Source organism: Callorhinchus milii, unplaced genomic scaffold (assembly GCF_018977255.1).
Source record: "Callorhinchus milii isolate IMCB2004 unplaced genomic scaffold, IMCB_Cmil_1.0 Scaffold5, whole genome shotgun sequence".
Taxonomy (NCBI): Eukaryota; Metazoa; Chordata; class Chondrichthyes; order Chimaeriformes; family Callorhinchidae; genus Callorhinchus; species Callorhinchus milii.
The window spans coordinates 41,185,368-41,199,597 of record NW_024704746.1 but is presented as its reverse complement, the minus strand read 5'-3'; the positions used below and the strand labels follow the sequence as shown (position 1 = coordinate 41,199,597).

The 14,230-nt window shown below is 41.3% G+C and overlaps 1 protein-coding gene across 1 annotated transcript in view; it reads right to left on the bottom strand.

Annotated features, from left to right (window-relative positions):
* Positions 1–13,583, bottom strand: part of mrps35 (mitochondrial ribosomal protein S35) — a gene marked incomplete at its 5' end in the record, with an annotated part of 31,234 nt that extends 17,651 nt beyond the window's left edge. The window contains 3 exon segments of the mRNA NM_001292378.1: positions 10,827–10,829; positions 11,508–11,644; positions 13,523–13,583. Of these exon segments, the coding sequence (NP_001279307.1) occupies positions 10,827–10,829; positions 11,508–11,644; positions 13,523–13,583 (201 nt within the window).
* Positions 13,584–14,230: the final 647 nt, after the last annotated feature.

The following is a 14,230-nucleotide window of genomic DNA, read 5'->3' as shown; positions in this document are numbered from 1 at the left end:
CAGTTGGGCGGGGTTCACGCCCAGTTGGGCGGGTTTTGTTGTTGGAACCGTGCCTGAAAACAACGGCTTTGGCCGGGTGCTTAAATCTTCATTTTTTAATTTTAAATCGTGCCCCCCTCCCCGATCTTTTCTCTTACATTGTTTCAAAATCACTAACTTAAATTGGCCACTGTGCTGCTTTCCCATAGGTAAGGCAAGGAAGCATCATTATTGGGCTACTTTTGGGCTAGTGTTTGGTGGACTTTGGAGTTGACACTGACCACTTGACACTTAATAATGATAATAATCCCTCCATTTTTCAAAGCATTTCACAGGATATGTTGTAAAGTGTAGTGAGTGACTGTGTATTTTCGTGGGCAAACCTCAATAGCTAATTTGCACACAGCAATGTCCCACAAACAGCCACGGAGTGAGTGACCAATCTGATTTGGGTGATTGTTGTGCAGACATCGCCAGAAACTACCTCTTCCTTTCGAATAGTGCTATGGGATATTTAACATCCACCCGAACAGGCAGACAGGACCTTGGTTTAACGTCTCAACCGAAGGACGGCACCTGCAACAATGCAACACCCACCTACCCCCCACCCCACGCCCCCCCCCCCACCAGCACTGCATTGCAATGTCATCTTAGAAAGTGTGAGTTCCAGTCCCACCACCTTCTGACTCAGAAGTGAGAGTGCAACCATTGAGCCAGGCTGGCACACTCATGGCCATTCTCTCTCGCCCACCCGCAAACCAATTCTTGAAAATTTCTCCACCAACTTTAAATACTTGGTTTCAGTGCCAGTCTGACTCCTCGGTCGGTAGTACTTTTGGCCTCTGAGTCAGAAGGTCTCCTGGCCAACAGTCCCCCAAATAAAATTAGTCATTCACTTCCACTTCATGGCTGTTTGTGGGATATTGGTATACGGAAATTGGCTGCTGCATTTGCCTATAATAATAATAATCCTTGCATTTGATAAGCGCTTATCCATCTTAAGACGTCCAGCACTTCACAGAATATACGTAAAGTGAATTGACTATATTTTGTGCGAAACGACAGCCAATTGCCACCAGTGTCCCACAAACAGTTGTGTATTGAGGACCAATTTATTATCATTATTGTTTTTTGAAGGATTTATTACCTGCAGAAAAGAGATCTGTCAATTGACTAACAACCAAATTCCTACCAACTGCTAGGTAAACAGAGGTGCGTGGAACAAGGAAACTTACTCAATGTTTTGCCCTGCTGGGAATCGAACCCAGGTCTGTCACCTCCAAGGCAAGTGCTCTAACCACTGAGCTACAGGACTCCATGAATGTCATGACTTTTCACAGTAAAATCCTGTGAAACACTTTAAGACATCTTGTGAGAAGCCACAAACTCAAATGCCAGGATTATTATATTAGTATTAATTTTACCTACCCAAAGGTAATTATTTTAGCTACTTATCTTGTTTATGAGATAAAATAAGATAATAATCCTTACATTTGATGTACATTTGATATAGTGCCTTACACATCAGGACATCTCAACTGTGAAGTGAAGTGACTTTGTATATTGTAGGCAAGAGTTGTTGTTGGTTACAGATTAGTTCCTGCATTTTCTGATGCAACAACTTTCATTTCTAATCAATATGTTTTAAAGTGCTTTGAGATGTTTATGTTTTACTGGGCACTATAAAAATGCAAGTTTCAATGTTATAGATTTCAAATAAATACTTAAGGAAGCCAGGTAAACAATTCAGTTTCCTACAACCCTTTCCTCTCTCTGCATGTCTCAATATGACTTTCAGTCTTAAAGACAAACATAAATGGTTGGACACATGGCAAACATAACAGTGGTGGCACATTTAAATGTCATATCATAAATGTTGTTAAAAGCTCTCCAAGACACAACATAAATGTTGTTTAAAGTGCTCCCTATAATTGTGTCCATCTCTGCAGGTAAACTTAGAAACATGTTCTGCAAGACACTATATTAAAACAACAACGACCTTCAAATCTTAATAAAAAAGACAATAATATTTGTAACTATTGCATTCTCATATTCATAACTAAAATAGAGATATCTGCCCAGGGATGTTAGATGAATAATGCCATAAGAGTTATTTGAAATAAATTTATTTTCCATGTCTACACTGGCCTCAGTTCACTACTTGTTCCACTACTGATATTGAGCGCAAAGTGAGATAAATCTGATAATTCAACGAGATGTCAAGAGAGATTACAAGATGTAATCTGGAGATGTGTTTCCTGATCTGGAACAAAAACAAAAAGCTCTTCTGTGTGTTGTTGGAATACAATGGGGGAAGCATTTTAATCATCCTGCTCTTTTATCTCTGCGGCAGCTCAAGTTACTGGTGACCCTTTTCACTTTCTTTCTCTTCAAGGACAATGCAGGAAAGGATACTCTTTGACCGAGCCTTCAGCTCCCCTCTCGACTCTCTTCCCCCTCCTCGCTCCCTCCCTTCCCTCCCCTCACCCTGACCATTTCCCCCCTCCTCGCTCCCTCCCTTCCCTCCCCTCACCCTGACCATTTCCCCCCTGCTCGGGTCATGACCCAACTGTGCAGCGCCTTGGGACGTCCTCCTGACGTGAAAGGCACTTTATAAATGGAATCTTGTTGTTGTTGTTGTTGATACTCTATTGCTAACATTTACACTTCACTAACTACATAAAGACCAGTATCAAAGCTAGTTGGGAGTGTTTACTTCATACTTTTTGTTGAGTTTGATTGTTTTTGAAACATAAATATCAGTAAAAGATAAATATTTGTGTTCCAAATGGATGGATAAAACACTATTGCAAAAAAATTATTTTGAGCATCCTTTCATGTGATCTTCGGGATATACCTCAATCAACAAACTGCATTTCAACAATGATTACAACTAATCATGGTTAAAACGTAAACATAACCCTGGAATTTGAGAGTTCAGAAGATATCAGAAGGTGAAGGATTTAAGTTTCCTTCTCTTTATATATGACACCAAGTGAACCTCATGAACTCTTCACAGGCTACAGGTTACACTATTTTAGTTGCTCCTTATCTTTTTCATCAGGAACTCCCCAATTTAAAGACACTCATAAGAACATAAGAAAATAAGAATTTGCTAGCTCCATCCAGTTCGCCTTCCACCAGCCTGGCAGTTGCATGACCTTATGTCTTAAACTATATATTATACCTGGAGATATCATTTCCTAACAGAACTCTAGCTAATTTGTTCTTGAATTCAGATCTAGCACAAATACTTTAAACTACCTCAAATTCTCTTGTAACAGGTGATCATGATAAGTTCCTTGGATTTTATGCAAGGATATAGGGTTTGAAAGCAACACCAGAGACCACTATGCCAATTGCCATCAGTGTACAACTTAAAGTTATTTGGGGTTTCAAAAAAAAGGATTTTTTTTGCAAACTAAAATAATATTTATTTGTGTGAGCATAAGGGGATACAGGGAATTGAAAGCTCGTGAAACTTGCTCTCTAAAGCCCAGAATATCAGGACAATAGATCATAGTGTATTTGAAATTTACATCGCTGATCTTCTTTCCCACCACCCCTCCCCCAACCGAGTTTCAGCACCAATCATGATACAATCCACGATGGCACAATTGGAGGCAGAGTTATCCCTGGCACATTTGTGCATCACTAGGTGCTGGTTTGAGACCTACACCGTCACTGTCTCTGGGAACCCCATTCCCCTACTGTCTCTCTCTCTCTACTCATTGTGTCTGTGCTGGTGCTTGTTCCCCCACTGTTACTCTCATCTCTAGTCCCATTTCCCTACTCTCTGTTTTCTTCCCTCCTTCCCCCCTACCCCACATGTGAAAAGGTACGCATGCCATATGAACAGAATTTGTGAAGAATATGATTGTGTGTGTGTGCGAGCAAGAGTGAGGGAATAGAAAACAGCTGTTTTGACATAAGGAGGAACAGATATATCATTTAATAAGATATACTTTTCTCTTTCATTGTAAATAATAATAATAGCTTTGCTGGATCCTAACTTTTTTCTTTTATCTTCCGTTACCAGGAGGTTTAGTGTTGCATTATAATTATATTTAGGATAACTTGTTTGAGTGAATATCTAGGCTTAGGGTCAGGATTAATTTTTATTATACAGTAATTCTACAATTTTCTATCCGTCAAGTTGCTGACAATTCATCCATTCAATTTTTATCTATTCATGTCAAGGAGAAAATTATATTTCTAATATTTCAGACTGGTATTTATTTTGAAATACCATGCATTGTATGCCTGTGACATTAGGGTCAGTTTATCAGTTTCAGCATTTTAGGTGAGTTCTTATCTTATTTATTTTTATCTCATAACGTAGTCTTTTTATTTGGCAGTTCAATACTGTTAGTGCAGAGATCACCATCTCCATCAATCTATGGTTTGTGTTACATTTGTTCAGCTAGATGACCTTGTCACTGGACCATGCCTATTTGCAGTGTATGCTGAATGTCACGTCAGGATTGGGAACTCATATAGTCTTGGCTGACAATGTGGGTGTTGCGGGTGTGCTGCATTGTTGGAAAGTGGATGTTAAAGATCCCATGGCTCTATCCAATACAAATCAAATTTATATTTATATAGCGCCTTCCACATCGTATTCTGAAAGGAAAAGGAGTTTCTCCTGGCGACAATTTTGGTCATTTACCAAAAGGCTGATGCTCACCCACAAAATACAAATACAGTCACTAGACTTTACCGTATAGCCGGTGAAGTGCTTTGAGATGTTTCCCTGACATGAATAGCAAATGTAAGGATGATTATTATTATGTATAACCTCTTTGGCCAGTTTACTTTGCACAAGTGTGTTCCTGTCTTTCTTTATCCCTTTGACTCACCCTCTCTCCATATTTAAAGCTTGTCTCAAACCTCACCTGTTTGACCGCATTTTCAGTTATTTTTCCCCTCCCACCCTCTTCAGCTCCCACCCCCTGGCTCGGGTGTAGGGGAACAGGGCAAAGCGTTTTGAGACATCCTCCCAATGTGAAAGGCGCTTATATAATTGTAAATCGTATTCTGTTGCATACGGCTCAATTGACATCATTCTACTGATTGTGGATTCAAGCCCTTCTAATAGGGCTTTGGCTTCTATCTAATTCCAACAGTTTATTGTTTGCATAAAGGTAACATCTGGACTCAAGTCTGGTGCTCAACCAACTGTCCTTGGGATGATGTTTTTCAGAGGAGCATCTCCTTCAAAAGGGTTTTATGTGCATCCAAAGCAGGAATTAATCCATGTGCACAGAATGCCAACCGGATATTGTTCAGTATAGTTCTGCCACAAACAAAATATTTTGAATGTTTTGCTGCTAATGTAACTTCTTATTGCTAAGCTTTTTTACTTTGTTTGTAAATAAATTAATTCCTTTCCTGATGTAAGTAAATAGAAATGAGACAATATAACTTTCTTCCCGCATAAAGAATGAATGAGGTTGGTAGATTTATTTTTAACAGACAAAGACTTTTTAGGATGTAGAAGGCGATTATAATCACAAGCATCTATTGAAGCTGAGTCAATTTACACAGTTTAAAGGAAATCAAATAAACACATGAGTAAAGTTCTCAATAAATATTAAAAAAGAACAAGAAAATGGAATTATAATAGAAAGCTCCAATGGGACCTAAAACATCAAGCCAAAAGGACCTCTACTATTTATTTACTGTATTATTTGTATTTAATTATATAGACTTTAAATGCCTTAAAATTTACTCAACAACAATAATAATTTGCACTTATGTAATGCCTTTCATGCAAATGTATCATCTTGATAGTTTCGCAAACTTGTTTGAAGGAATTTGATAAGAAGCAACCAGTCAAATGGAATTATACTGGAGGAGGGCACTCTGAATAAATCAGGGCACTTGGATGGTTTGTTGGTGATTGCCATAACTGTAATTTTTCACATCCACTGGGACGAGGGAGATGTGTGTGATGAGAACAGCTGTAAAGTTTAAGGTACTGAGAGAGGAGAGTAACATTTACTGGTCCTTGTGGTTAATGTAGTCTTCAGTGTCTGCTCAGCTTGAGACAGCTTGTTAATCAAGAAACGTATGTGCACTGTAATGTGAGTGAACAGCTGTGTGCATGTAATTTGAACAGGTGCTGCAGTGTTATGTGAACAGGTGTGTGCAGTGTGATGAGAACAGGTGTGTGCCGTGTGTTGTGAACATGTGTGTGCAGTGTGTTGTGAAACCGTGTGTGCAGTGTGTTGTGAACAGATATGTGCAGTGTGTTGTGAACAGGTGTGTGCTGTGTGATGTGAACAGGTGTGTGCAGTGTGTGCACACACCTGTTCACTTCACACTGCACACACCTGTTCACAACATACTGGACACACGGTTTCACATCACACTGCACACACCTGTTCACAACACACTGCACGTATCTGTTCACAACACGCTGCACACACCGTGCAACTGTGATGTGAACAGGTTGCAGTGTGCTATTTTTAGTCAGACAGGTGTCTGGTACAATTGAAACCCCTCACCATGTTTACGATTATTCAAACCATATTTTGAGAGGTCCGCCCATGATTGCTACCAAATATCTGGAAAGTTCCCTTTGTCTGGAATGGAATGCGCACTCTTTCCCCAGAGTGATGCACCTGGTTACCTAATTTGGGAAATTACTAAATTGGCAAGAACCAAGCCTTCGGGATACCAGAGTACGTGTTACAGTCCTGCTGAAGTTCAACAGCTAAAACCGCCGTTAGCAAGCACGGTCTGTCAAGCTTCCCGCTGGTTGTCCGCCTAGGACCATCGTTCTCATTGGGGCTTTGGCTTGCACCGTTAACAGGAGCTGGGCAAGAAGATTCCCTGTCCTCAGCGATTGCTCCTCCAAGTGCCCAGTGATGTGCCAGGCTGGCTGATCATCGTCCTGGAGCACTGCAAATCCACCCAACTCAGGAGCTCGTGTACTGTCCCGCACCAGACTTCGTGACCACATCACTCCCACCCTCGCTCGCCTCCACTGGCTCCCCATCCCCCAGAGAATCGAATTCAAGATCCTCACCCTCACCTACAAGGCCATTCACGGCCTCGCTCCCTCCTACCTCTCCGACCTACTATCCCCCTGTCTACCTGCCCGTACCCTCCGTTCCTCTGGCTCCGGTCTGCTCCACATCCCCCGCCCCAACCACCCTACCATCGGTGGCCGGACCTTCAGCCTCTCAGCCCTTAGGCTCTGGAACTCTATCCCCAGTACCTTTGCCTTGCTTCCTCCCTTTCCTCCTTCAAGGCCGGTCTCAAGACCTTTCTCTTTGACCGTGCCTTCAGCTCCCCTCTCGACTCTCTTCCCCCTCCTCGCCCTCTCCCTTCCCTCCCCCTGACCATTTCCCCCCTCCTCGCTTCCTCCCTTCCCTCCCCTCACCCTGACCATTTCCCCCTGCTCGGGTCCTGACCCAACTGTCCAGCGCTTTGGGAAGTCCTCCCGATGTGAAAGGCGCTCTATAAATGGAATCTTCTTGTTGTTGTTGTTGAAGCCTGTCAAAGAGCATTGAGAAGATTCTTATATTTCAATGCTAGGCACATCAACTTAGCCCTAAGGTAGGGTGAACATATATACACGATATCCGAGGACAGTCCCCGATTGAGGTTTTGCTCATAGAATATACAGTCAATTCACTTTACAGAGTATCCCGTGAAGCACTTTGAGACGTCTTAAGCATGTGATCAGGTGCTATGTCAAGTGCAAGGATTATTACTATTATTATTATCATGTTCTTGGCCAAATTTGCCCCGTCATGAGTTCAGCAGCAAACTAGCAAGAATATTACAATTCTAAAACAAAAACACTGATCAGAGAAATGCCGCCATTAATCCAACAATATCTAGTAATGCCAGCATCACTAATACTACTACTACTACGACTACTACTAATAATAATCCTTGCATTTGACATAGCACCTAATCACGTCTTTTGAGACGTCTCAAAAGCGCTTCGCAGAATATACCGTAAAGTTAATTGACTGTATATTTTACGGGCGAAAGGCGGCAGCCAATCGGCGCACGGCAGTGTCCCCCAAACAGCGGTGGATCGAGAATTGTGTCGCGTTCAATTTTTTTTTAAAAAATGATGTTGTCATTCGGTTTACAAAATACGGTCACCCCACCCTCAGGAGAACTCACTCCTCCCCACCTTCCAAACCTCCCCCACCCCCACCCTCATCCACCCCCCACTCCCAGCCACCCCCTTCCCACACAGGATGGGTGGGGGGACTGAGCTGAGAAGAGGAGTGGGCGGAGTGGGCACACATTGTGAGGAGATCAGACCCAGACCCAGGTGCGAGGCTCAGGTCTGCGCCTGCTCTGCTGCTTGTCTGTCTGTCTGTCTGTCTGTGTGTGTGTGTGTCTATGTGTGTGTGTGTGTGTCTGTCTGTCTATCTGTGTGTGTGTCTGTCTGTCTGTCTATCTGTGTGTGTGTATCTGTCTGTGTGTCTGTCTGTCTATCTGTGTGTGTGTGTGTGTCTGTGTGTGTGTGTATCTGTCTGTGTGTATGTCTGTGTGTGTGTGTGTCTGTGTGTGTCACTCCCCCCCCCACCCCCCCGACAGGTGGATGCGCAGCGCAGTCACTGCGCGCTGGCGAGTGGAGCGCACCTCACTCCTCACTCCACAGCCGCTCCGGGTGACCAGGCAGGTGAGACAGACAGAGCGGGGGGGGGGGGTCGGTCGGGTCAGTTTCTTGGGTTGACTTCGTCCCCCCCCCCCCCAACCCGCACCCCAACCCCACCCCAACCTCCCCCACTCTCCCACTTTGGGGGATACTTCAGTGCATTGCATCTGCGGGTGTTGCTGGAAGTGCGCAAAGTGACTTTGCAGTGGAGTTGTCTGGCGAATCCTCAGTTGTTTGTGGCAAACGCTACAAAACCCTTGACAGTAAGAACGGTTCCTTTGCCTTATTTAATTCGGCTTATGCTTCTTTTTTTTTTTAGTTTTTTCTTCTTTTTTTTAAAAAAAACTTTTTTAAATTGTAAACATTTTTTTTTTTGAATTTTCACATTTTTTTTGCTTTTTTTTTTGCTTTCCGGCCTCGCCATCTGCCTCTTGGCATTTTCCTGCAAAACTGTCCCCCCCCCCAAAAAATTAATTCCCCTGTCGCTATTTAAATAATGCGCCTGGTATTTAACGCATCCCTCCCTGGCGATGCTCTAGAGTTTTATTTTAAATGCCCTAATCTTATCTGTTCTTCACTTGTCGTCTGAGTAACTGCAGAGCAACAACTTTATTCCCATAGCAGCTAGATTCCATCGCCCCCCACTCCCCCCCTACTGACCTCTCCATTGCACTCATTGCAGATTTGCAAGTGTGTGTTCTTTGTATTTTTTAAAAAAGTTATTTATTTATAATCTCTTAACTAATTTATTTGCATTCAGCGAGATTTGTTCTTTTTCTCAGGTTCGCTCTCTTTTTCTTCTCCTTGTTCTTCCAGAGGATACGAGCTGCTTGTGTGTGTGTGTGTGTGTGTGCGACTTCGAAAGGACTGGGATCAAAACCTCCTTACCATCAATGCCAAGTCCCACACAACGCCTGCCTGCCTGCCTGCTGCTGCCTTCCCCTGTGGGGTAAATCCATTCAGGTGAGAGATCCGCCGGGGATCGAGCCTCACTAGATGTCCCAATGCCTTACGGTAACGGTGAGTCGGGTGGACACCCCATGTACAATCTCAGCAGGCAAATGGACAGCTCCAACTCCTCACTCCACAGCATCAGTGGCCACCGAAGCTCCTCAATGTTTTTGGAAGTGAACGAAGACACGGGTGATGCTCGCTACTCTCCAGTTTCACTCCAGCAAGAGGTTAATAATGGATCAGGAGTACCAACCAGTCCTGAGGCGGACAAAACTCACTCCACCTTCCAGGTCAACAATCCCCCCATGGCAGGCTCGGAGACTAATAGAAACAATGGGTCGGTTTGTTTTTACCGACCTTACCTGACTAAGACTAGCCTGCAGGGAGACGTATACAACTTCTTGGAAAGGCCCAGCGGATGGAAGTGCTTCACGTATCATTTCACCGTGTAAGTACTGTGCGGTACTGTATTGAGAAGTTTCTGGCGGTGAACGCCAACACATTGTGTTTGGTATTAAGTAGGGTCTAGATTACTGACACTGTGAGGGACTCCTCAACACGACTGTCTAGCCAACACTGTAACCATGTGCTCTGAGACTCAACATTGACAGTAAAAAGGTGTTTGAACAATAAGTTTGTGTTGAAGATTGATGCGTTAAAACTAAAATCTGGATTTTCCAATTGCTCAATTGGAGCAGAATTGGTTCATCATTGGTGGCTGGTCCATAGATGTCCTGGCAGATGGCCTTACAGCAATTCAACCATTGACAAAGGGTAAAATGCTACTGTGGTGATGCCATTTGCACAAATTCATAAGTTTTGTCTTTCTTACAGAACTCTTACCGTTCCTGTAGTTTTCTCTGTTTAGTGGTAGAGGATTGTCAGAGACAGAATGAATGAGTTCTCAAAGTGTTTATATTTCAAAGTAGGAACAAATATTACATCTCGAAACTGAATTCCTTTCACACTCTTAATTTGCAGCTCACAAAATATCTTTCAATTTCCATGTTGGGACTTGGAACCGCCTTGTCTAAACTGACAGTCCAATGCAATGCTGTGGGTGTGTTGCATTGACGGAGGTGATTTTTGTCTGATGAGATGTTAAACTGAAGTTGGGTCTGCCTGTTCAGGTGGACATAAAAGATCCCATTGCTCTATTTGAAAACAGAAGGGAATTTTTCTGATGATCTTAGCAACAATTCCCCAAATAAAATTGTTCACTCACTCTATCTCTGTTTGTGGGATATTTCTGTGTGCAAACTGACTGCTGCATTTCACCCCACAAAATACACACTGAATTCACTTTACAGTATATCCCGTGAAGCGCTTTGAGACGTCTCAACAACATGATAAGGTGCTATCTGAAATGCAAGGATTACTATCATTATATCCTTGCATAGCATTTCTAAAATGATTTTAAGGATTTTACTATTAATGAATTATGTAAAATAGAAATTACAATTAATGGCTGTATAATTTTCACATAAATGATAATGACTCTTTTGTGGATGATACTGTCTAGCTTTATAAATAATGCTATCTGTGCTCAACACTCATGTATAATAATAACTCTCCACATATAATAATAATAATATTCCTTGCATTTGATATAGCACTTTTCACGTCTTCTAGATGTCTCAAAGCGCTTCACGGAATATATTGTAAAGTGAATTGACTGTATACTTGTGAGCGAAACATGGCAGCCAATTGCATACAGCAGTATCCTACAAACAATTGAGTGACCAAATTATTATTATTTTAATTTTTTTTAAGGCATTATTATCCCCGGAAAAGCAATCTGCCAATCGACTACCAAACGGGTTCCTACTTACTGCTAGGTAAACAGAAACGTGTGTTTACCTAGCAGTAAGTAGGTTAAAAATTAAAATTGGACAATAAAAGGAATTGCATTATATAGCTAATTTGCTGAACGTTTAAGGACAAAGGTGACCACTCTTGCTTTGGGATTTCGGAGCGAAGGTCCTGCAGCAACATAATCGGTCGTCTTAATTACAATTGGAAAGTGCTCCTCACATTTCTCATCACTATCAAGTGCGGCAGGCCACTCAGTGCAGAAATCTGAAATACAGAATGTCAAGGGAAAGAAAACATTAAGCATTAAAGTATACTAAGTTATAAAGAACCCTAAATTCTGTTCCATCAAGTACAGTGATAGCTAACATATGCATATCTTGCTAGAATAATATCTGCTACATCTGTATGAAAATACAGATGAAAGATCATCCACTGGCCCAAATGCAAAAGAAATGCATTAATTTTCTGCATGATCCTTGGTATACATCGATTTTGTAAACAAAACAGCAATTGCTCTTACTCTTCATCAGTAGTTACTTTATAAATAAATTGGTCTCGCAATACACAACTGTTTGTGGGACACTGCAGTGCGCAATTGGCTGCTGCATTTCGCCCACAAAATATAGTCAATTCACTTTACAGTATATTCTGTGAAGCACACTGGGACGTCTTGAAGATGCGATAAGGCACTATATCAAATGCAAGGATTATTATTATTGTCATTATCTAATCATATTCTCTCTGGATAGTTCACTTTTTTGGTTTGTCAGGGAAAATAATTCACAGAAAATATAACACTTTCCATCAGGTAGTCGGTGCCAACATTGACCAACTCTTAGTTATATACTTCTTTAGATACATTCAAGAGGAAGCTAGACATTCACATGAGAGGGAAATAGAAGGGTATGGGAGTGAGTAAGGAATGGGTGGAAACTCATGTGGAATATAAACATTGGCAAGGATTGGTTGGAATTGTTTCCGTGCTGTACATTCTTTGTAAGTATAAACTTTAAAAAAAAATCTAAATTGAACTTCCAAGACTACAGTGCAGCACACCACCAAGGCCGAAAATAAAGGTAAGTTGAGCAGTTTACTTCGGTGGTGCCACAACACAGTTTTTATGGGAAGGAGAGAATGAAGTTGAAATTCCAGTATTGCGTGAATGAGTAAATAATCCTCACATCAGCACCTTTCACGTGAGGAGGATGTCTCAATGCACTTCACAACATATACTGTTAAGAGTAGTTACTGTGTATTTTATAGGCAAATTCGGCAGAAAATTTGCACAGCAATGTCCCACAAACAGTCCTATAATTTTATTTGTATAATTATTGGACACCAGGAGAAAATCCCTTCTCTTTTCAAAGAGTGTCATTGGATCTCTGATGTTCACCTGAATAAGCAGATGGGACTTTAGTTTAATATCTCATTCTAACAACAGCATCTCAGGACAATGCAGCACACCTTCAGCACTGCATTGAAGTGTCAGCCTAGTCTACATAAGCTCGAAATACCAATTTGGGGCTTGAACCCACAATCTTATGACTCAGTCAAGTACTGGAAAAGAAAATGTGGTGAATCTTGTTTTTTTTCTCTTCTGCAAATGTAGCTACAAAACAATGGAGATGTAATAATCAGATGCAAATTCTTTACCTATTATCTTGAAATTGCACATGGCAGTTGAAATTCCAGTAATGAATAAATAACTAAACGATCCTTGCATTTGATGTAGTCAAGTCCAGAGAATGTCTCAATGTGCTCTGCAGCATACACTGTTAAGAGTAGTTTCTGAATGAGATTTAACTGAAATTTTCTTGAAGTTTAACTGAAAAAAAATGATTTTCAAAAAGGAATGAAGCTGTGAAGGCTTTTCTGTAAAATTTGTTAAAGATACGTAAAGCTGTATGTAGCAAATATTTTGCAATACAACTTTTAGTAATATTCACTAAATAAAAATTGTATATAATTTCTATTGTGAGTTAATGTGAGTGAAAGAGTGGTTGTAAGTTAGGATGCGTACTTTTTACACTCCAATTTTCAATGTCGTGCTTGAATTTGTTTTCAACAGAAGACAGAAGTTTATGGTTATTGAAGCAGAATCCATAATAGCTTTTAAAAGGGAATTAGACAATTGAGGCTTACCTTTTAAAGCTTCACAATGTCTTTTTATTGCAGGTGGAGTGAGATGCAAGAAGTTTGGAATCTGAAACAAATTTACCAAAATAATTAAATGATTCAGTGATTTTTTTCAATGCCCATATTTCTACCTTTAAACAGCGCATTGTAAAGGGTGGGAAGGATTCTCCTTGTTAACACAATGGAAAGATGATAGTCAGTGAACCTATCCATAAATGTTATCAACACAGTTGGCGGTTCACGCCCAGTTGGGCGGGTTTTGTTGGAACCGTGCCTGAAAACAACGGCTTTGGGCGGGTGCTTAAATCTTCATTTTTTAATTTTAAATCGTGCCCCCCTCCCCGATCTTTTCTCTTACATTGTTTCAAAATCACTAACTTAAATTGGCCACTGTGCTGCTTTCCCATAGGTAAGGCAAGGAAGGCATCATTATTGGGCTACTTTTGGGCTAGTGTTTGGTGGACTTTGGAGTTGACACTGACCACTTGACACTTAATAATGATAATAATCCCTCCATTTTTCAAAGCATTTCACAGGATATGTTGTAAAGTGTAGTGAGTGACTGTGTATTTTCGTGGGCAAACCTCAATAGCTAATTTGCACACAGCAATGTCCCACAAACAACCACGGAGTGAGTGACCAATCTGATTTGGGTGATTGTTGTGCAGGACATCGCCAGAAACTACCTCTTCCTTTCGAATAGTGCTATGGGAT